Source organism: Salminus brasiliensis, chromosome 16 (assembly GCF_030463535.1).
Source record: "Salminus brasiliensis chromosome 16, fSalBra1.hap2, whole genome shotgun sequence".
NCBI lineage: Eukaryota > Metazoa > Chordata > Actinopteri > Characiformes > Bryconidae > Salminus > Salminus brasiliensis.
In genome coordinates, this window is record NC_132893.1 from 9,030,184 (window position 1) to 9,052,235 (window position 22,052).

The following is a 22,052-nucleotide window of genomic DNA, read 5'->3' on the forward strand; positions in this document are numbered from 1 at the left end:
GACTTGTGAATGCTCTTGAACTTTTTTTATTTTATTTTTTTTAAGAAAGTTCTTGCCTTGACTTTAAGTCCAAAAGAAATAATTAGCCAATACAACATTGGAAGGTTTAGGATTAAAATTACCCAAAAGATTTCCAGTCCAGACACAGCTTTACTTTCATTGAGTAACAGGTCCTTCTCCCAGCAAAACTGCTCTGGCACATGAAGTTATGGACTCCACAAGAACTTTGAAGGTGTTCTGTGGTATCTGGTATGTTAGCAGCATCCTGTGAGGTCCTGTAATTTGTGAGGTGGTGCTTTCATGGGCACCAATGGGCCATGACTGTGTCCCTGGTTTACCAGTTTCCTTGCAGCACTTTTGGTAGATACTGATGACTGCATACCAGAAACACCCCACATGACCTGCCTTACATTTTGTAAATGTTCTGACCCACTCAGTTAGCCAACACAGTTTGACTGTTGGTAAAGTGTCTCAGGTTCTTACACATGACCATTGTTTATTTTTCCAACACATCAACTTTAACAGACAGTTGTGTACCTGCTGCCAAAATATCTACCCCATGGCAGGTACACAGTATAAAGGACAACTGCCAGATTCAAAGTATGTCAAAAATATTTTAATTGTATAATATAGTGGTTTAATAGGAAAATAAGTCAATAATAATTTCAGCCATATCTGGTATAAAAATAAATTTGTTCTCTGGTTGGTTGAGGTAGTGGGTGGAGTGAGGCTGACTTCATGGCAGACCAAAACGGTCATGCACAGGGCAGACTTTTGTAAACATAAAATAATAAAAACTAATTTTAATAAACATGTTTGCCTAAGAATTATTATAATCTACATTGATGTAAACAAAGTTCTTGTTTTATTAATGATTGTTTTGTTTAATTATTATCACAACGCAATTATGCATGCATATATATATATATATATATGCATAATTGCGTTGTGATATATATATATATATAAACCACATTTGCATGCGCAAAGAGGAGCAGATCTCTGCGTTTCTGCCAACACAATATTTCTAACAGTCAGAACGCAACACAGTGTGCATGTATATGTGTGTGTGTGTGTGTGTGTGTGTGTGTGTGTGTGTATATACATGCACACTGTGTTGCGTTCTGACTGTTAGAAATATTGTGTTGGCAGAAACGCAGAGATCCGCTGTCTCCTCTTTGCGCATGCTCCGCAATTAATCCCGGTAACCTCCAACATGGCGGCGAGGGGCCATGTGCAAGACCCTAACGACAGAAGACTAAGACCCATTTACGGTACCGAACCGACGGCTGTTCGTGCAGCGCGTCCCACTTCATATGTTATGCTTGTGTGGTTAGAGCAGTGGAAAATGCCATTAGTCTGAGGGAGGGTGAGAGGGCAGTTTGCCGCCGGCGAGGCCCGCGAGCTTCGGCCGCGGACTCGGTTAGCCTGCGTTCGAGAGTCTCGGTGTGCCCGAGCGGCCGCTGTCCTCGCGGCTTTTCCGCTTTTATACCAAGTGAACCCGCATTTCCACCGCTTATACTGGTTATACCCCTATGTATGTTTTTGTGTTCATGCATTTCAATGTCAAAACCGTAGAAACGGCTCCAAATACAGCTGTAGCTCAGGGCTAGTCACTTGACTGTTCAGTGTCAAATTAGCAAGCTGGCTAACTGGCTAGCCTCCTTGCAGCTACAGGACAGGGCTCTCTGCGTTTAGGTACAGTTGTATACTCTGAATTCTGCGTGTTTAGTTCATTCAACAGCCGAATGTTGGCCATTCGATAAGACAAACACAATTTGACTGAAGTGCAGTAAAATAGTAGTGCCTTGCTCCTGTCAGAGAAATCTGGTTGGCACCTCTTCGTAATCTCACAGAGTTAGCTGTGAGCTTTAACACGCTGGGAGTTTAGTCGGTTTAATTGAGAGTCGAGGCCAATTTAGTTGCCATTGAGAAGTCGTTTCCCTTATCTGTTTTCCGGCAAGCTTGCTAAATGACCCTGACACCCAGCAAACACACGTTGTCTACTTTTTGTTTTAGCTAACATCGTTGTCAAAAGGTGGTGCTGTTCACGTTGCCGTTTGGTGCCGTAGGACTATCTATTGGCAATTTGGCAGATTATCTGTGGAGTTCCATACACAACATAATCCCTACTGGAAGAGCTTGCGCTTGCATGGTGTGCTGGGGTAATTATCTCTTTCACATGAGCACCATACTTTTTCACCTTGTCACCTCATCGTGACAACCTCCTTGGCAGGTTTTCACAACTTTCTGAGGATTTACATTGTAACATTTCAGTGTTGGGACAATGTACAGGACACCAATACAATAGGTTGTCCCATAGTAAAACAGTGTAACCGTATTTGCTGTCCTGCGCTGGGAATTCTGGTGTACATGTGAGAAAAGGCTTTGACATCTCAATGTTGTCTTTCAGCTTGGTGTCAAACCCGCTCTCTGTTTCTTTAAATGTTTAGGTTCAGACTTCTAGTTAGAAATCAGATGTTGGGTGGAATTGAAGTGACGTTATGACTGTAGAAGACATAGGTTTCAAGATTTAATCCTTATTACTATACATTTAAAGCATTAAACTGTCCTTGTCCTGATTGCTTTTGATGTTGACCAGAGTAGGTCAAGTAAAGGCTTACCTCAAATTGCCAGTATTGTGGTCTCTTTCTATTCCTTATGAGCGTGGATGTAGAAGAATTCCTAAACCATATGATAAAATATTGAAAGTTAACCATGTACTTCACATATTAACTACAGTTCCTTCTACTAGCAAAGTTTCACTGTAAATATCATTGATTTTAAAAATAAATGTGGTGCACATTAGATAACCAAACACCAAACCAATGGCAGATGTAACAAATATATGCTGGAACAGGATTTTGTGTAATTCTGTATCGTATGACTATGCATTGTAACAGCAGTAATACCATTGCAGTTTAAGGGGGAGCGGAGAGGTTTGGGTGGCTCTTCCCCTGTGGTTTTGGAGTGACAAAGCTGTGTGGTACTCAGGAGATTGTGAGCTTGGGGAAGACTGTGCTGCTGTCATGTGTCGGGGAGAAAAATGTAATACTACAATCTAATTCCTGTAATAAATGAAAAGTGCTACTTTAAAAGTGACCTGTACCCATAACAGCTTGAGGCCTGCTTCCACTGGCATGCATGACAAGACATAGGTGCATCGTCTTGGTTAGCTTGATGGACCAATTTTCTAAGCAGGGAGAATTGAGATGGACTTCATTCAGAGGTCTAAAATTTCTTATGGCAGCTCTGGGCAAGATAGAGCAAGTTGGTAAATACTGCAGCAGTATGCACTTTCAGGACTCTATTACACCTACTTTATTTGATCCATTCCTTAGGACTTTTCAGTTTGGTCCGAACCAAAATAGCAGGTGTGAAGGAAACCTCAGAGGATGGTCCAGACCAAAATTTGGTCTCCGTCTGAGACGCAGCCTACGTAGGTATTTCATACAACATTCTGCAGTGCATTTGCATTACCGGACCGGAACAGATGTGTACAATAGAAAAAACAGATGAATCTTGGTTCAGACCTTGTGACAGACTTTCAGGTGTGAAAATGCCCTTGATGGCAAAGAACTAGCTAGGCCACCCCATCCCACAATGCAGTTAGTCTAGGAGAGTAAAAACTACCACATGCTACCTTCAGGTCATGTAAAGCTGTACCACATTGTTTCAAGCTAATGCAGCATCATTGGACAGCAGTGTGCACTTGGAGGACGACTCCAACTGCATGTTGCATCAGCTGACAGATGCCTGTGCTGGCTAGCACTGTGCTGTATGATTAGGGGAGGTCCAGTCTACTCACCGAGAGAGACTGTGGCCAGTTACGCTCTTTAGGACTCCCAGCTACGGATAACAAAAGCATCACTGGAGATTGAACTTGTGACTTGTGAACACTGTTCCTTCACTCACCCTTGCCTCCTACTTCCTGCGAGTCCAGGGGATCATACCAGCAATCTTCCAGTCCCAAGCCCACTTTTCTTACCTTTAGGATGTCTGGGTTTTTAGTATTTTTATGATCATTTTAAATTGTTTCAAAATCTATAAAAATCAAATTGGTGTAATAACGTGGTGGTGTTTGCTAGTTCTGCTGTTTTCTGATATTCACTGGGTTGGGTGATGGACTCTTGAGAGGGGTATCCTGTTAGTGGTGTTAAGTTTTAACTCTGCTTCCCCCACATGGTACGTTACTTTTACAAGTTGTACAAATGTGAGTTGGTCATATATGATAAAATACACAGAATGTCAGAATACTCAGAACAGTTACTTACTAGTTGTTCCTTTGGACCAAGGTGGAAGGGGTTCCATTTCTCAGACCTGTTTTGAACTGTTTGGCACATTTTCACAAAAATAAATATGTTCTGGTATCCATAACTAAGTTCCCAGCTGGCACTGAAGAGTACTAGGTTTTTCTGCACAAACTATTAAAACATCCATGGACATGACATGTCATGTTGTAGAAGCAGGAGGAGGCAACAATAGCTACACTCTCTAAGAGTGTACAGTGGTCTAATGACGCACCCTTAATTCTGATCAAAAGTGGTGCATAGACAAGCCTGTGTTCACTTGATAGGGCGAAGGTTCTAAGAATCCTGAATGGAATTAGTTTAAGATCCAGAGTTTGTTTGGTCAAAAAAAGCATTCTGAAAGTGATTGGGTGCATCACGGGAAAAGAAACAGTTGTAGATGTTGCTTTATCAATGAGTTAGAGCAGCAGATATTTCTTCACTTGACACACAATTTGGTGTTGCTTGAGAGGTGCTCTGGACTGTGGAGATATGCATATCTACATATAAGTATGTAGTCACTGTTCTCTCAGCCCCTTGGGTCACCTTTTTGGTAAAGATAAATGTTAGCCAAACATGCGCATATAGCTTTTCATAACATATGCTGTTTGCTATTTTGAATCACATTTCTATGACATGCATGCTGACATAAGTAGAACGATATTATCTCCATATTCTTGGCACCCATGGAAGTAGTTGGACTCTCCCATCAACTAAATCCCAAATTTACCCCTGGTTGTAATGCATACCCAAGGCATGGGTCATTGAGGGCTTAGTGGAGGTGCTGAAGGCCAAGGCATGAGAAGTATAAATCAGGAACAGCTTTAGGCTCCAGGAAGACTAAGCATAAATGACTACATCTGTGAGACTAAGACAGGTGGCTGGTTGTCATTTATGTAATTTTTGAAAATTAATAAATAGGCCTAATATTTATTGTCCTGAATTTTGTACCAAGTCTCAGTGTTGAATACCAAACAATGTTGTAGCACGCAATAAAAAATCATCACCTAAACATCTCATCTTTTTGTAGTTAAAATATAATGGATTTGAATATTCAAATCTGATTAGTGTTGTCACTTTTTTCAGGAATGTCTAGCTGAAACTAGCTTATTTAAATAAAATATTGAAAGGTGCAGTACTGAACTGTTGTATTATACTATAACAATCTTCTGTAAATACAGTGGATATCTTCACACATGCTCTCTGATAAAATGCTGTTTTACTACTTCATAAACACTTGGATAGCCAGTTTTGCCCCAAAACGGTCTAAATATAGTAAACTAGTCTGGTCTAGAGATAATATGCCAGTTAGCAACAGGTGTCTTTAGCAACAGTTATATTAGGGTTTCACAGCTGAAAACATCTGTTATCAGTGGATACTTGTTTTGTTGTTCATGTCTATTTAACATTGCTGTCTGTAATTATCTTTTTAGCATTAACCCAATGCTAACCGAATACTTTTCAGCGCTGATGAAGAGTTATTCCAGCTTGTCAATCCATTGGGTTTCACTCTAATATGTTGAGAGAAAATACTTCAGTAAATTTGTTTTTGTCCTCTGTCTGGTCTAGTTAATTTTGGCAACCAGCTGTCATGAGGAATGGTCTTGTGCATTCTATCAGCTTAAGCCTTTCAGGATGAGAATGGTGGAGGTAGTCCTGTTGTCATAGGAGTCTATTTAGCACAATATTCTACAGTTACTTTGTTTGAGCCAAATTATTAGCTAAAATATTTTAGCCTAAATATGAGGTTTAAATATTTGTATTTCTGTAGAGAACACAGCCACACCATTGATTTCTGCAATTTCAATTTATTATTAGTCAAGTGGCTACTTCATTATGTAGCTCTGGTGAAATGGGCAGGACAACACCTGTGAGAACTATGTAACACTGCGTAAGGTGAAGGTGATATTTTAAGGGGAAATGCTACATACTGCTTTAAGGCACTGTTTGGTTTGTCTGTTTCAGTGGGATGTCAGGGATATCAGTTAGATATGCTTGCCTGGTTAAACTGGTCTTACAAATCAGATTTTGCTCATCAACCAAAATACCATGGTTTAATGAGATTAATCTAAACAGCCTAGACAAAGCAGAAGAGACAAAATGAGAGCAGATTGTTGAAATGATATATGGCAATATATCAATATGTGTAATGCTGACTTGTGAATGTGTAGCTATTGTTAAAAAACTAGTGGTCTTTACATGGTTTGTGCGAAAAAAAAATGATTATCTTTCTATGTTCTCTCCTAGATTACCTTGACAATGGCAATAACAAGATGGCAATCCAGCAGGCTGATAAGCTGCTCAAGAAGCACCGGGATCTTCACTGTGCTAAGGTGGGTTGCTTTCTAAGAACTCTGGCCAGGACACTAGGCTCTGGCCAAAACTCGAATTTATATGTTTGGCAGTGCACATTGGATTGACCAACACACATGGCACACACTGGAACAGAAATGTCCATACAACACACCTACAATATGATTAATTGTACTGTACCAAGTTGCAGCCTAACCAAACACTTTTGTTTGCCATCACTAAGCTTCTGGCAAAATTCTGTTTGGATATTTGGCTATTCTTGTTTACAGCTAAATTAAAATAGTTAGTTTTCAGACGCAGACCTGTCTTTTAAGCACAGTTCATATTTTCAATATGGTTGAGATCAGAATCCATTTCAAAAGCTTGATGTTTTACTTTTAATTTCCAATGGTAAGTGCTGACTCTTGTGCTGAGCAGCAGGGTTAAACTTGATCTTAGAAGCTTACGTTCGTCACAATTAGAAATAATCTCCAATCCTGCTCCCTTCAAGTCCATTTGAGTTTTTTTCTGTTTGTTTGTTTGTTGGTTTTCTGGCTGTATGTTTAACATAGTGTTTGTCTTCCTGCAAATTTCTGCCATTTCATGACTTTTTACTCTATTCTCATTGACCCAACAAGTAGACTAGGCAGTGTGCTGGAACTATTTACACTCTGGACGGAAGCAATAAAAACACTTTGAGAATGTGACCATATTTATCTGATTGATCATGATCATCTTCTTGTTGATCTGATTAATCTGTACCACTGTACTACATTACTGGAATATAGAGACCCAATAGCGATCATGATGAGCATATATTAATGTTTATAAAATTTTTAACAGTTTTAAGAACAGTTTTGTTAATGCATGTGGCCGCAATATTGAAAAGAAACATTTATTTTTGTCTAGAAAGATTTTTTTTTTTTTCTTTAAAATTGGCAAATTAATTGAGGATCTTGCACGCATACACAATCATTCTGATTAGTAGTACATTACTGAGTAGTTTGTCTTAATTGTTAAATTGATCTGTGATTTTTGTGGTCAAGACATTATAATGACATTATGACTTGCAGGATGAACAGTGAGATTGTTAGTCAATTAATTTGCAGTTTAAGTGCAATAGATTCTAAATAAGATGTTTAAACATACACAAAGTAAAATAATTAAATGTAAAACCTTTGTAAATGACAATAAATAACATGAACTATAAATATAATGTAATAAATATAGTACATTCATATTAAATTACAATTTATGTACATTTTTTCTCAATATCGCACACCTCTAGCTGTAATCTCAATGGGCATCTGAGATGCATGCTCGGAGAGAAGGATACCCATCTAACCAAATCAGTAGATGTGAATTTGTGCTTCATTTGTGTAGAACGGAAGGCAGTAGAACTGCATCGTCCGTGTTTTTCTACAGTCATTGGTTTGTGCTCATAATTTTTGGGTGTGCTCAGTAAGATCAGTAAGTCTCGATGTTTAAATACAACCACAGCAATCAAATGATCTAGTTGATATTGACAGTATTTATTAGCTACATGGTATTAAAAGCTTGAGATATTGAATAATTAAATTGCTTTTTCATTCTCTCATGTCGTAGGTCCTCAAGGCCATTGGTCTGCAACGCACAGGCAAGCAAGATGAAGCCTTTACTCTAGCCCAAGAGGTGGCCAGCTTGGAGCCCACCGATGACAACTCCCTCCAGGCACTTACCATTCTTTACAGAGAGATGCACAGACGTAAGTGTTACAGTAAAATCAAGTGTGTGCATGATACAAAAAGATCATGCACATTGGTACAATTTCTGCATAACTTTGATTCATTTAACACACCATATTATGGTTGGGCCTTATTCACCAACGATTCTTAAGGAAGATGGTTCTTAAATCCACTGGCAAAATTGACAGTTTACTTATTTTTGGTTTGTTCAACTTGCAAGGAGAATGGGTCCCATCTTTATAAAAGCTGGGCTTAATGTAGCGTCTCTTATATTTGACACACAAGTCTGTGCTCTTTGTCTGTAGCGGAGCTGGTGACCAAGCTGTATGAAGCAGCAGTTCGGAAAGTTCCTACCAGTGAAGAGTACCACTCCCACCTCTTCATGGCTTATGCACGTATCGGGGAGTACAAGAAGATGCAACAGGTGCAGCTCTGTCCTATTGCCTAAAGCTGTGCTTGTTGGTTAAAAACGTCTCTGTTTCGTTTTTTTATTTTTATTATTTTTTTTAACATAAATTGTTTATTAATATATTCTAGCATAGAATATTTTCTAATGTCTTTCTGTCTTTCTTTGTCTCTGTGTTTCTCTCTGAAACAGGCTGGAATGGCCCTTTATAAGATTGTTCCCAAAAATCCTTATTACTTTTGGTCTGTTATGAGCTTAGTGATGCAGGTATGTGCATTTACGTCTTTAAGCATGATAGCGCAAATTCCCGAACTCCTGACGTCAGCAGCGGATTAGCTACATATAGTAGAGAAAGTCCTGAGTTTTAATGTTGTGTAATGTTCAGGCCGTCTCAGCACAAGATGAGAAGCTCTCTCAAACCATGTTCCTGCCTCTTGCTGAGCGCATGGTGGAGAAGATGGTGAAAGAGGAGAAGATTGAGGCTGAAGCTGAAGTAAGAATGTTAATTCTGCTTTAGCTGAGCTTGTTCCCATCTTCCTTACAGTGCTGCGGAATAATTTGGGGCTGTAATGATTTGTTTCAGGTGCAGTTGTATTTCATGATCTTGGAGCGCCTTGGGAAATATGTTGAGGCATTAGAGGTGGTGCGGGGGCAGCTTGGAGGTAAGGAGAACTGCTCCCATGTTTCTTTTAACTGTCCAAAATATACGGTCAATATATTGATTGACTGTTTTTGCAGATTGGTATTAAATTGAGAACATGTTTTATGGCCTCAATCAATCCCAGGGTGAAAGTGTTTTGTGTGTGTGTGTGTGTGTGGTCTTCAGAGAAGCTCACAAGTGAGCTGCAGAGCCGGGAAAACAAGTGCATGCTGCTTTACAGCCAGCTGAAGCGCTGGCCTGAGTGCAATGCCCTGTCGTGCAAGCTGCTCCTCAAAAAGTAAGCCTGGCCACCTGCATCACAGTTTTTCTAGAATGGGTGGTGGATTGTTTTTGGATAGTTCCTCAGCATTGGGGATGTGGCCCTGCTTATCTTAATAATAATAATAATTAAACTTAATTAATAATAATAATTAAGCTTAGATTTTGGTTTGGGCATCTTAGGAGTACTCAAATTAGGTCTTGACTAGTGACCTTTTCATTCTTCCCATCTCTCCAGCCCTGATGACTGGCAGTTCTACTTATCTTATTTTGATTCGTTGTTCCACCTTATTGACCAGAGCTGGACACCACCAGAGGAAGGAGCCCAGTAAGTATCCTCATTTTCATTTATATGAAAGCTTGTTTGTGGTGACAGTAATAACTGGTTGTTAGTCCATCCATGGCATGTACAGCTCACAGATAAAAAAATGTGGTACAGATGTCTTTAATGGTATTAGTTGTAAAACAAAAATGCAGGCTATGAACTCACATAAAACTAACAAAACTCAGACAGGTTTCGAATTGCAGTGGACGTGTACATTGTGAAAACGCACAGCTTTTTTATTTTATTTTATTTTATTATTTATTTTTTTTTAAATGTTCCACTTGCTCAGATTATGCTTGTTTTTCTGTGGTAATTTTTTTGTTTAGTTTTTTTTATTAGTTACATGATTGACACATGATTGACACATTATTCATTTAAAGAGTATTAATTAATATTAATATTAATATTAATATTTGGTTGACAAATTAGTGTCGTTTGGTGACGTGTCTCCAAAATAGTGACTACAGGAGAAGGCAAAGATGTTCTTAACTTTGAATGGAAGTTATGGTTAAAATAAGAAATTATTCTTATTATTATAAGTAATTTGGAGCATTTCTGTTTGTCCATTCATTCATTATTTACAGTGTACAGAGCAGCTACACTTCCAACAGTGGAGAAAACTAAAAACAAACAAATTGTGCTTTGCTTTTTTTTTTTTTTTTTTTTTTTTACCACATGCACATAACACAGTTGACACTAGGGTCAGGTCGTGAAAAGCTCTAAACTGAATATTTGACCCAACAATTGTTCTTAACTGTTTTATCAGTTGGTCAGTGATTGAGATGACATTTATATAATGAAATAACTTGTTCTGTACTCCTTCCTGTGCTGTAGCTGTCCGGAGGGCGAGGTGCACTGTTCTGTGTCCCAGGCCATTAGCTTTGTGGAGGACAGGCTGGCAGCAGAGGAGACTAAGGAGTCGCGGCCATTGAGGGGGCCATACTTGGCTCGTCTGGAGCTTATCCGACGCCTCCGACAAAGGAGTTGCCCTAAAGAACAACAGCTAGGTAAGTAAGGAGTACTGCAGATGTTGGTTTGTAGTTGTTAAAGTGTAGTGAGTGTTTCTCATCACGCTTTGATTGTTTGATATGAGATCATTTATTTAAAAAATACACAAATACTCTTTTGAGTTGATGAATCTGAATTGCTGAACTATTTACACTGATATGTAGACAAAAAATATTCACCATGTGTTTTGATTTATTTCTTTATTTTTATGTTTTTATGTATTTTTTACATTCACTATTCATTTTGTTAATGTGTTAATACACAAAGCATCAGTTTGTTTTTTACACTCCTAAGTAGTTGGTTTCTGATTCTTCATTGTGCACTTGGTAGGTGAGCCTCTTGAGCTGATGTTCCAATACTTTGTGAAGTTTGGAGACAAGCCATGTTGCATCACAGACTTGAAGGTCTTTCTAGACCTCCTCATACCGGACCAAAATGTCCAGGTAACCACAACTGCTTAGAAATTGCTGTTTAGAGTGTTCTGGTTCTGATAGCAGGTCACTCTTGCATTAGATTTGTTTATTACATACTTTTGGTATGTTGCTAAGCTACCATGCATTACCAGTAAACAAGTGTAAAATGTTATTTACAGCTCTGGAAGGTCCCTTAGAGCTGACAAGGGTGCTTGAAGCAGTAAACGAGCCCCTCAGGAGTTACTTTTTTAACTTGTGCTCTGTGCATCTTAGTTCATTAACAGGCTGATGGAGGCAGTTCCTCTTGGGACAGCAGGCGAGGATGATGTTGCCTTACCAGGGGACACTCGTGCTTTGCAGAGACACCTCTGTGTGGCACAGCTTGGCCGCTGCCTTGGATTGCACCATGCACTGGATACTGATGGCAAGCTGGCCCTCATCCGGGAACTTAAGATTCACTACCACCATGGCTTGCAATTCGGTAATTTGTTACTAACGTTTGTACTAACGTTACAACGTTAGTAACAACAAAAAAAAAGACACTGCTGATTTTCCTTCTGTATCTTTATATGCATGTTTAGTAATTAGATGAACAGTTTGACCTTGATGTTTAGATGTTATATTACCCCATATGTTATATATTTTTTTAGTTAGTCTGAGGGCAAATTTATTGATGCTTGTTGAAATAAATGTGAATAAGACTAAAGAATGACAAAGCCAAGTAGCTTTTTGCTAGCTTTATCTATAATACTGTTTGTTTGCTGGCAAAGTGGACTAATATTTGAAACTGAAAAGGGATACATTACTTGCTGCCATAAAATTTTTGTTTTTTCATTTTCTTCTTATTTATTAATTGATTTATTGCACGTTCTGCCCCCCCCCCCCCCCCCCCCTGCCATCCACAGGCAAGTCCTGTCTAAAGACAGAACTGCAACACTCTGATATGTACTGCCTTATGGCTGCTCATGTCTACATAGACCTGTGGATGGAGACCGGTGAGCTTTGTTCTTCTTTCAGCAGATCATAGTCTTAACACTGCAATGTTTTCAGGAAGCTGGATCCAGTTACTTTTAACTTGAACTATAAGATTAAACTAGAGAATTAAACAGTGTATCAAAATAAGTTTTCTTTTTCTGTTTTATCTTTTTCCGGTTGTGTAATACAGGTAAAGAGCACATGTTGTGGCAGTGTTTAGGACTCCTGGAGGAAGGCCTGTCCCACAGCCCCTCCAATGCTCAGTTCAAGTTGCTACTGCTGCTTCTATTCTGCCGCCTGGGCGCCTTCGAGCCTGTGGTAGACCTTTACTCCAGTCTGGACGCCAAACACGTTCAACATGATACCATAGGGTAAATGTCCTGCTCTATTCCTACTGTGGATCACAACTGAAATGCTTCAGCATGTTCAAGTTGCTTTTATTGTCTTTGTCGATTTACAGATACTTATTGACTCGCTATGCAGAGTCCTTGGGCCAGTTTGCTGCTGCTTCCCAGTCCTGTAACTTCTCTCTCAGGTTTTTTCATTCAAACCAGAAAGATGTAAGCTGGGTTTTGTTGAGAAAGTGTTAATATCTTTACATGCTACTGTCATTTCCTGTTTTCTAATAGCTAGCTTTCTCACTCCAATTACAGACCTCAGAATACATCATTCAGGCATATAAGTATGGTGCATTTGAGAAGATCCCAGAGTTTATTGCCTTTAGGAACCGCCTGAACAACTCGTTGCACTTTGCCCAGGTGCGAACTGAGAGGATGTTGCTGGACCTCTATCTGGAAGCAGACATGTGAGTCTTCTTCTTATTTATTTTTATTTTTTTGCAGTGTTCTAGTTTATCCATGTGCCTGTTCCTGTATAGAAAATGATGCAGTTCTGGTCCAGTGTCTCGTGTTTTGTTTTGTGTTTTTTTCTGAAAAAACATCTTGAACAAACATTAAGCCTTATTCACCAATATTTTCTTTAAATTGTTGAGTTCTAAAAGTCAAATTAATGTTTTTAACCACCGACTTGTTCACAGCTCTGCTTTTACAATCATTGATCCCATTGTCTTTGTACAAACCGGATTCCAAAAAAGTTGGGACACTAAACAAATTGTGAATAAAAAATGAATGCAATGATGTGGAGATGGCAAATGTCAATATTTTATTCGTAATAGAACAGATGACAGATCAAAAGTTTAATCTGAGTAAATGTAACATTTTAAAGGAGAAATATGTTGATTCAAAATTTCATGGCGTCAACAAATCCCAAAGGAGTTGGGACAAGTAGCAATAAGTGGCTGGAAAAAGGAAATTGAGCATATAACAAACAGCTGGAAGACCAATTAACACTAATTAGGTCAATTGACAACATGACTGGGTATAAAAAGAGCTTCTCAGAGTGTCAGTGTCTCTATGAAGCCAAGATGGTAAGAGGATCACCAATTCCACCATTGTTGCACAGAAAGATAGTGCAGCAATACCAGAATGGTGTTACCCAGCGTAAAATAGCAAAAACTTTTAAGTTATCATCATCAACCGTGCTTAACATCATCAAAAGATTCAGAGAATCTGGAACAATCGCTGTGCGTAAGGGTCAAGGCCGTAAAACTTCAATCCACAGTGCCATCCACCGTTGCCAGCTGAAACTCTACAGTGCAAAGAAGAAGCCATTTCTAAGCAAGCTCCACAAGCTTTGACGTTTGCACTGGGCCAGGGGTCTTTTAAAATGGAGTGTGGCAAAATGGAAGACTATTCTGTGGTCAGATGAGTCACGATTTGAAGTTCTTTATTAAACACTGGGACGCCATGTCATCCGGACCAGAGAGGACAAGGATAACCCAAGTTATCAACGCTCCGTTCAGAAGCCTGCATCACTGATGGTATGGGGTTGCATGAGTACTTGTGGCATGGGCTGCTTGCATGTCTGGAAAGGCACCATTAATGCAGAGAACTATGTTCAGGTTCTAGAACAACATTTCCAGACCACATTTTGCAGCAATCACAACATCATGGCTACGTAGGAGAAGGATCCGGGTACTGAAATGGCCAGCCTGCAGTCCAGATCTTTCACCTATAGAGAACATTTAGCGCATCATAAAGAGGAAGGTGCGACAAAGAAGGCCCAAGACGATTGAACAGTTAGAGGCCTGTATTAGACATGAATGGGAGAGCATTCCTATTTCTAAACTTGAGAAACTGGTCTCCTCTGTACCCAGACATCTGTTGAGTGTTGTAAGAAGAAGGGGGGATGCCACACAGTGGTAAAAATGGCCTTGTCCCAACCTTTTTGGGATTTGTTGACGCCATGAAATTTTGAATCAACATATTTCTCCTTTAAAATTTTACATTTACTCAGATTAAACTTTTGATCTGTCATCTATGTTCTATTACGAATATAAAATGTCAATAAGAAATATTGACATTTGCCATCTCCACATTATTGCATTATATTCAGTTTTTATTCACAATTTGTTTAGTGTCCCAACTTTTTTGGAATCCGGTTTGTAAGTTAAACAAATCTCAAATAAACAAGAAAACATTAGGGAATGTCAATGTTCATGAAAACTGAAAAAGTGGGTGTTAAAAAAAAAAAAAATTGTAGAACTGTTGGTAACTAAAGCCCAAATAAAATTTGGTTGGTGCACATTTTTTTTGTGTGTCTCTCTACAATGCTTGTACTCATTTTGTTTATTTCTTATGTTCAGATCGTCCAGTTTAGAGGAAAGTGTAAAATCTATGTCTCTTTGTCCTGAAGAAGATGACATCCCATGGGACAACATAAGGGACAATCGTGACCTTACTGTCTTTGTCAGCTGGAATCCAAAAGACCGGTACTGTATAGAAGACTGCTTTGTGATCATCATCATTCAATTTGAAACTGAGAATAGTGTGCAGAAAACATTCTAGTATTGTTTCACATGTACATGTTCAAACAAGACCACCTGGTACCATAAGTCACGCCCTTTGCATGATTCTTTCACTTAATCACTGATTACGTTTTTCCCATTTTGATTGTTAATGGGCACATTGTGCTGGTGACCTTTTTATTATTTTATGGATTGCCTTCGGCTACACAATTGACTGAATATAATTGAATGTATACAGGTCTTCCTAATAAAGTGCTTAGTGAATGCATTGGCAGTTATTTCATGTGTGGTTGCATCCCTGTGGCCATTTATTTTTTTAAAATTCCGTTAAACGGCACACAGGGAAAGTTTTTATAGACTTATCTGATATAAAGGATAGAAATAGTAATATTGTTTCTGTTGTATATTACACATTCCCTCTCTAGGGAACTGAATGAGGAACACCGACAGCGCTCTCTAGAAGAAGAGACATTGTGGCTGAAGATCCGTTCTCTAACTCTGAGGCTGGTTGGCTGTCTCTTTGGACTCTCTCACCCACCGTCAGTGCGCAACTCTGAGAAAACAGAGAATGGTGTGGCGGCTAAATCATCAAACTTCCAGCCTTTGCTCTCCCAGCTGGAGAGTACACTCAGCCAGGCAGCACAGTTTACTGAAAAACACTTACAGGTGAAGAGCCAAATAAAAGCATGATCTACCAATCATCTAAAGCAGCATTATGGAGCATTTCTGTCTTAAAATAACTGCTCTAAAATCATTGATGCTCCACTCACTGTAATGGAGAGAGTAGTGTCTCTGACGTTGCTGAGTGCACTTTGGGGTGCACGTTTGGAAGCGGGCAGGACGACACGTGCAGGAACTGCGTAATGCTGCATTACTCATAAGCATAAGTTGTATTTGTCGAATATAATCCTGTAATGTTACTCTACCACCTCAGTCCACATGCTTCTTCCACTTTTCAGGGACAGTTCTGTATCACTCAGAATTTTACGAAATGCATGTAAGCGTGTTCTTAAAACGTGAATTGCTGTAGTGGTAGCTCAGGAGCAAAAAAGCTTCTTTATAATGCTACTGTAACATAACATAGTATATAAATTACAGTTACATATTATAAAAATAAATCAAAATTAAATCTCATTTGTTTTTGTCATAAAAAAGGAAATTAATGTGTAATCTCAACTTGGATATTGTGTACACTTGTCTCTTGCAGCATCAATACCCATTTTTGGGCCCTCCCTCTACACGACTGGCCCAGGCTCTGGCCACTGGCAGCTGTCAGTGCCAGTTTTCTGCCCTGCAGCTTCCTATCCACCTTCATGAGCTGGAGGCAGCTGGACTGGGTATGCTGTTAGAGAAATAAGGATACATTTACCACTGAACATGGCATGTTTTCAGGACAGCAGTGTCTGCTATCTTGCTAATCTAATATTAAGATTGTTCTTTGGTTTAGATCAGTCAACAGAGCTTCAATCTCAAATATTAAACCTCTTCAAATCATTAACAGTACAACTTCAAGGTGGGTGTACCTAATACCTCTTTTTAAACTGTTGCATAGGAAAAGTTTATTATAGATATTTAATGTGTCCTAAATTAAACACTGCTTCCCTATGACACCAGATATGCTGAATAAATGTAAAGGTGACTTGATGGAAGTGAAAGACAACCAATGCAAGACTCAGCCTTCTCTATTAGAAAATCTAGTATTCTTTGTAGAGGTGAGTATATTGCACCACTAAAGTGTTACTTTCATAAATGCCTTTCCTCAGATGTTTAAGCCCTAATATATTACAGAAATAGAAGTAAAACAGATACCAGTTTAACAGTCTCCCAAATGCAGCCTTGATTTAATGTTGGCAGAAACCTAGCAGAACGCAATTTCATCTGTGGCTTGCCAGTTTTGGTTGTTTTCAGTATACTTTACATATAGTTACTGTTAACATGTGGTTTTTAATAGTAAACTTGGTCAAATGCTGTGTGTTGTAGGGTTTTACTTATAACACATTTAAAATACTATGATAATACTGGATAATACAAAATGTAAATACTGTTTCATCTTTATTAGAGCTGTGTATTGGCAAGAACCTGGTAATATGATTTAGATTTCAATACAGGGGCTGTGATGCAATGTATTGAAATACTACGATACTGTGAATTTAATAATTAAATTTTGAGAACTTATTAAAAAAAAACACCACCTTATGCATGAAATTGGGTACATTAAAAGTCATTTTTATGCAATGCGAACAGTGGTACAGAGTGAAGACAGAGTACAATGGTTCTATGTAGCGCAATGATCTGCCTTCTGCCACCAATCATTGTATGTGAATTATGAACCGAAATTTGGAGAATCAGTATTGCAGAACATATTGCAATACCCAAGTGTATCAATATTTTCTTACACTTTTATTCTATATATTGGTTACTAACCCTTCAGTATTTTGTCACAGACAATGTGTGTCGTCCTTTGGGTGTCCAATTACTGTGGAAGCACGCTCCGGCCGCTAAAGTCTAGCTTACAAAAGAAGAAGAAAAAGAAAAAGGATGCCAGTGTAGTCACAGTAAGAGTCTATTTATTTGTATCATTTTACTGTTCAGTCTTATTTAGCTTTTATAATTGTTGTCCAAGTATTTTATTTCTGGATCTCATTTTTAAAATTGATTCTACTTGTCTCTGTCTACAGCCGGTGGTGCTGTCTGGGTTCCAGGAGTTCACAAGTAGCCTGCAGAGTCTTCTCAGCCAGGTCCTGGAGTACATTAAAGGTCAGGAGAGCAGCCTTATGGCCTTGAAGCTGGAGACCCTCTCCCTGGAGGGAGTCACTCAGACTGAGGTGAGTGCTTTAATTTTTCTCTGTCTTCTGACAAATACAAGGAGGTGACAAATTGAACTAACAAAGTATTTAAGTAAGTTGTTAGAACCTCGGCATGGGGTATTACACCATTCTGATGATGGTGGTGGTGGTGGTTGAGAGCTCTCTGTAACCAGTCAGTACAAGATCCGTGAAAAAATCTGTTTATCCAGAGATTGGTGACTTCAAAAAACAATAGTGTATGATTTTACAATATTGTCATATTCGTTAAACCATTCACTGACCTCTCATGCGCGGTGGACATTGTTATTGTTGTTATTGTTATTCTGAAAGGAAGAGAACATTTCCATCAAGATATAAGAGTTTCATGATAATGGTCATCAGTCAGAATAATTGATTTGCTGTGATCCTTCGCTCTAAAAGGAACCCAAGCCATTCATAATGGTGGTACTGAATCATCTCACTGCAAAGATCAAGCATGCTAGCCCATACTATTATTTTTTGGTTTGTGTCTGAAATGGATCCCTACTTCTTTATTAGTTTTAACCTGGGTAACCATGGTCACAGCTGTGGTGTACAACACATGCAGCCACCCACTTGTGGAGAACACCCTGATCAACTGGGTCAGAACAAAATGGGTCTCCAAAATATCAGACAGGTCTTGTAGGGTGTTTTGGTTAGTATCTACCAAAAGTGATACAAGGATATCTATAGATTAGTGCCTATGGTTTTAACACCACTTTACTCTCAAGCATTTGTCTTTTTTATTGAAAGTTTTATGCCCTGCAAGTGTACTAGAACATCCCCCTGGATCAACAATTCTTGAAGACATCCTGCATTGAAATTTTTTGTCACAGTTGCTCTTCTTTTTCCCCCCCTTTAGATAACAACACTACTGCACAAGCATCAGTCACTAAATGTGTACTTTTGACCACAATTTTCAATCTTTCACGTTGATCTAAATGTCCTTTTAGTTCCTGTTGACATATTGGCCAGTTGAGCAGTTTTTTTGAATGAAAATGTCCTATGGTGGTGTGAGAAAATTCAGTTATTGGTTTGATAGATCATTTATTTAGTATAAATTTACAGAAACCACTCTATTTTCGATTTCTTAATAATAATAATAAATGCAAGTCAAACCTTGCTGTCCTCTTTTTAGCATTTTTGATTTTTTAATTATTGCACTAAAAAGAAAGTGAGGGATATTGAAACTAATTAAACCTAATTTAAACACAGGTTGATTTTGGTCTTGGGTGTTCCTAGTTTTTAACCATTTACAACATTTTAATTTATCACCTGTCATTATGAAGATGTTGGTGTCCGTTAATGTCATTTGGTATTGTGATATTTGTGTGTTTGAGCAGGTAGAGGCGACCTTCACAAAGACTGCAATGGATAAAGTGCAGAGCAGCTACCTGCGGTCACTGCAGGAGGTGGGGGATCTGTTGAGGAAAAGGGTCGACACACTAAAGTCTCTGAAGATTTGAATCATTGGCCTCAGATCAACGCACTCAACAACCACCACAATCCCGGCAACTGTCTCCTCAGTCCATCACGTCATCACAAATGCATCTCTCTCACTCGCTCACACTCTCTCTGCCTCCCCATTTACTTCCTGTTCCTCAAGACTGTTAACTCCTTCTTTCTCTTTGCTCTCTTCTCCATATGTAACATCAACCCCAACCTACCCCTCCCATCCGCGCACAACTTTACAACTGCTTCAACACAACCATCTACGGTGCTCTGAGCCACCGATCAAGTGAATACAAAGGTTCCTCATATTCCTCATGAAATAGATAGGCAAACAAATAAGCAATTTTAGAAGAACTGCTCTATAAATTATTGTACATAGTGTGAAGATCCAAGAATATCCAACCTAACTCCTTTGCCAGAATTAAGTGAATTGATTTGTCCTTTCTGTCACTGTCTGACGTTGTTGTCTCACTATTACTACCTAGCTGTAGTTGCTCCTCTACCCCTCTCAGCTGCTCCTAATGAAACGACGCTGCCGCTCCCACACTCCGAAGCGTCGCCCATTTGTGTGTGACACTGCTCATCACAGCTTTTAGTTGCAGAGCCTTGTACACCAAAAACACAAGGCTTTAATGTAGCTGTTCTCAGTGCAATTCAGAAGTTCTGCGCTGCTTCTGGAGCAGTCGTGGAGCCGCAAAGCGCTTTTTTGTTTTGCTTTTTTGATTTTTTTTTTTTTTTTTAGAGTCCTAATGAGGTATATTGGCATTGTAGCATGTGGTGAAAGAGTCTGTATGTCTCAATTGTGTATGCTTTAAAACTGCTTCAACAGCGGTCTTTGGGCAAGAGAAGGGAGTGAATGTTTCTTCAGTGAATCAGAATGGTTCTTTTCCACTTTTTGTTTGTTTTTTCTCGATCGCTACATGGTGAGCTTACGTAGGGCACTGACATAATTTGCGTGGACCCTACAGAACCTCCTTACAGTGCCATCTGTACTGCATAATGTAGCTTTTCTGCCTATGGTTTGTTTTACCAACTGAAGGAACTGTCTACACAAAGTAGCACTGACTGCTGCAAGTATGGGGCTACTCTCTGTTGTGTGAGAGACACAGAGATCTTTAAATAGTGATTTTGCATGGAGTTGGATCCTCACACATTATTTAACATCTGCTTTATGAAAAGAATGGCTCCTGTTCTGCTCTGCTGGGGGCCAACTATTGAATTTCAGCTGTTAGAAGGGGGACAAACACTTTTTCAAAGACCAGCTTTGTTTACCGTTTTTTCTGTTTTGGAAAAGAAATGTAAATTGCACTGAGGTCCCTAAAATTGTGATTTTTTTTTTTTTTTATCAATCTGTACCAAAAATAAAGGAAAATTCGCATAACTATAAAACAGGCAAGCCGCTTAAGTAGAGTTGAGGATTTTTTTTTGTTTTGTTTTTTTTAACTTGTTTTGTTGTGTAATAAGGGGAGTGCAACAACACGTGCAACTGTTTACATACTGCATTAGGTTAAAACTAGGAATTTCATATTTATCGTGTTGGGGGACAAGTGTGCTACAGTCTACAGCTTTGCTCTGCTTGGAGCTGTTGTTTGGGTAGAGGTGTCAAAATATATACATTTTTCCCATTTTATTTTTTATTTCTTTTATTTTAACCCTAATGAGAGAATTGGTTGTGTGAATGAACATGTGTTCTGATGCTCGACCCTCAGAGCTCTCCAAACTCTCTCCGGGCTCTAGTGAGAACATTTCTGGACCGAAGAGCTACGTTTTGAGATGCGCAGTGGTTGACAATCAGTCTTTTTTTTTTTTTTTCTTTTTTTTTTCTCCCTGCCCCTCCATTTGTTAGGAAAATTAAAAATGAAATAAAAACACTGGAATGTGAAAGGATGTTTTTTAATAAAATGTAAATGTATCAAAACAAGGAATTGTGTGCAGTGCTTTATATATCGGATTACTATTGTCTACCTTTTTTTGTCTTAATGTACACTTTCTTTTTGGATTTTACATTTATAAAAACATTTTAGGAATATAGGACGTCTGTGCGAAATTAAGGCTAAATTGGTTTTCTTTGGAAAAGCTTTTAATAATTTTGTAAAAGTTCATCTCTGTTCAGGAAACTGGCCCATGATGTAATATGACATCAAATCATTGTCCATTTTCTATGTCCTGCTCTAATGTTGAATGAGAGTTTTGCTTTATGATGGGACAGACACTTGTTTTATTTATTTTATTTTATCTAAAACATGACCTTTTTATTATGAATATTATTTTCCCCTACACGCTCGTACGTAGTGATCTAATCAAAACAATGTAAAATGTTACATTGTGATGGCAGATCATGGAAAAACTGGAATGTTTGTCTTATGACAAGTATATTATGCCTGTAAATGTTTTGTAGTAAACTCGAAACAAAAATGGTCCTTAGACTCCTTAACAACGACTGTGACATGCTTGTTTAAAGAAAAAATAATTAAAGATATAAAATGTGGCAAATTGGGCAGGATAGATGGTCCATAGTCAATAGTTAAGCTCTGGCCAAGTGAGTCTACAAACGCCAT

At 38.7% G+C, this 22,052-nt stretch overlaps 1 protein-coding gene across 1 annotated transcript; it reads left to right on the top strand.

Moving 5' to 3' along the window:
* The first annotated feature begins 1,203 nt into the window (after positions 1-1,203).
* Positions 1,204-21,415, top strand: naa25 (N-alpha-acetyltransferase 25, NatB auxiliary subunit). Its single transcript, XM_072658212.1, has 24 exons — positions 1,204-1,274; positions 6,537-6,622; positions 8,187-8,325; positions 8,611-8,729; positions 8,904-8,978; positions 9,097-9,204; positions 9,295-9,373; positions 9,538-9,649; positions 9,869-9,958; positions 10,790-10,962; positions 11,294-11,406; positions 11,650-11,857; positions 12,282-12,371; positions 12,542-12,722; positions 12,812-12,911; positions 13,005-13,156; positions 15,056-15,181; positions 15,643-15,883; positions 16,425-16,554; positions 16,665-16,730; positions 16,832-16,929; positions 17,662-17,772; positions 17,896-18,042; positions 19,386-21,415. The coding sequence occupies exons 1-24, from the start codon at positions 1,217-1,219 to the stop codon at positions 19,506-19,508; spliced, it is 2,925 nt and encodes a 974-aa protein (XP_072514313.1). The 5' UTR covers positions 1,204-1,216; the 3' UTR covers positions 19,509-21,415.
* Positions 21,416-22,052: the final 637 nt, after the last annotated feature.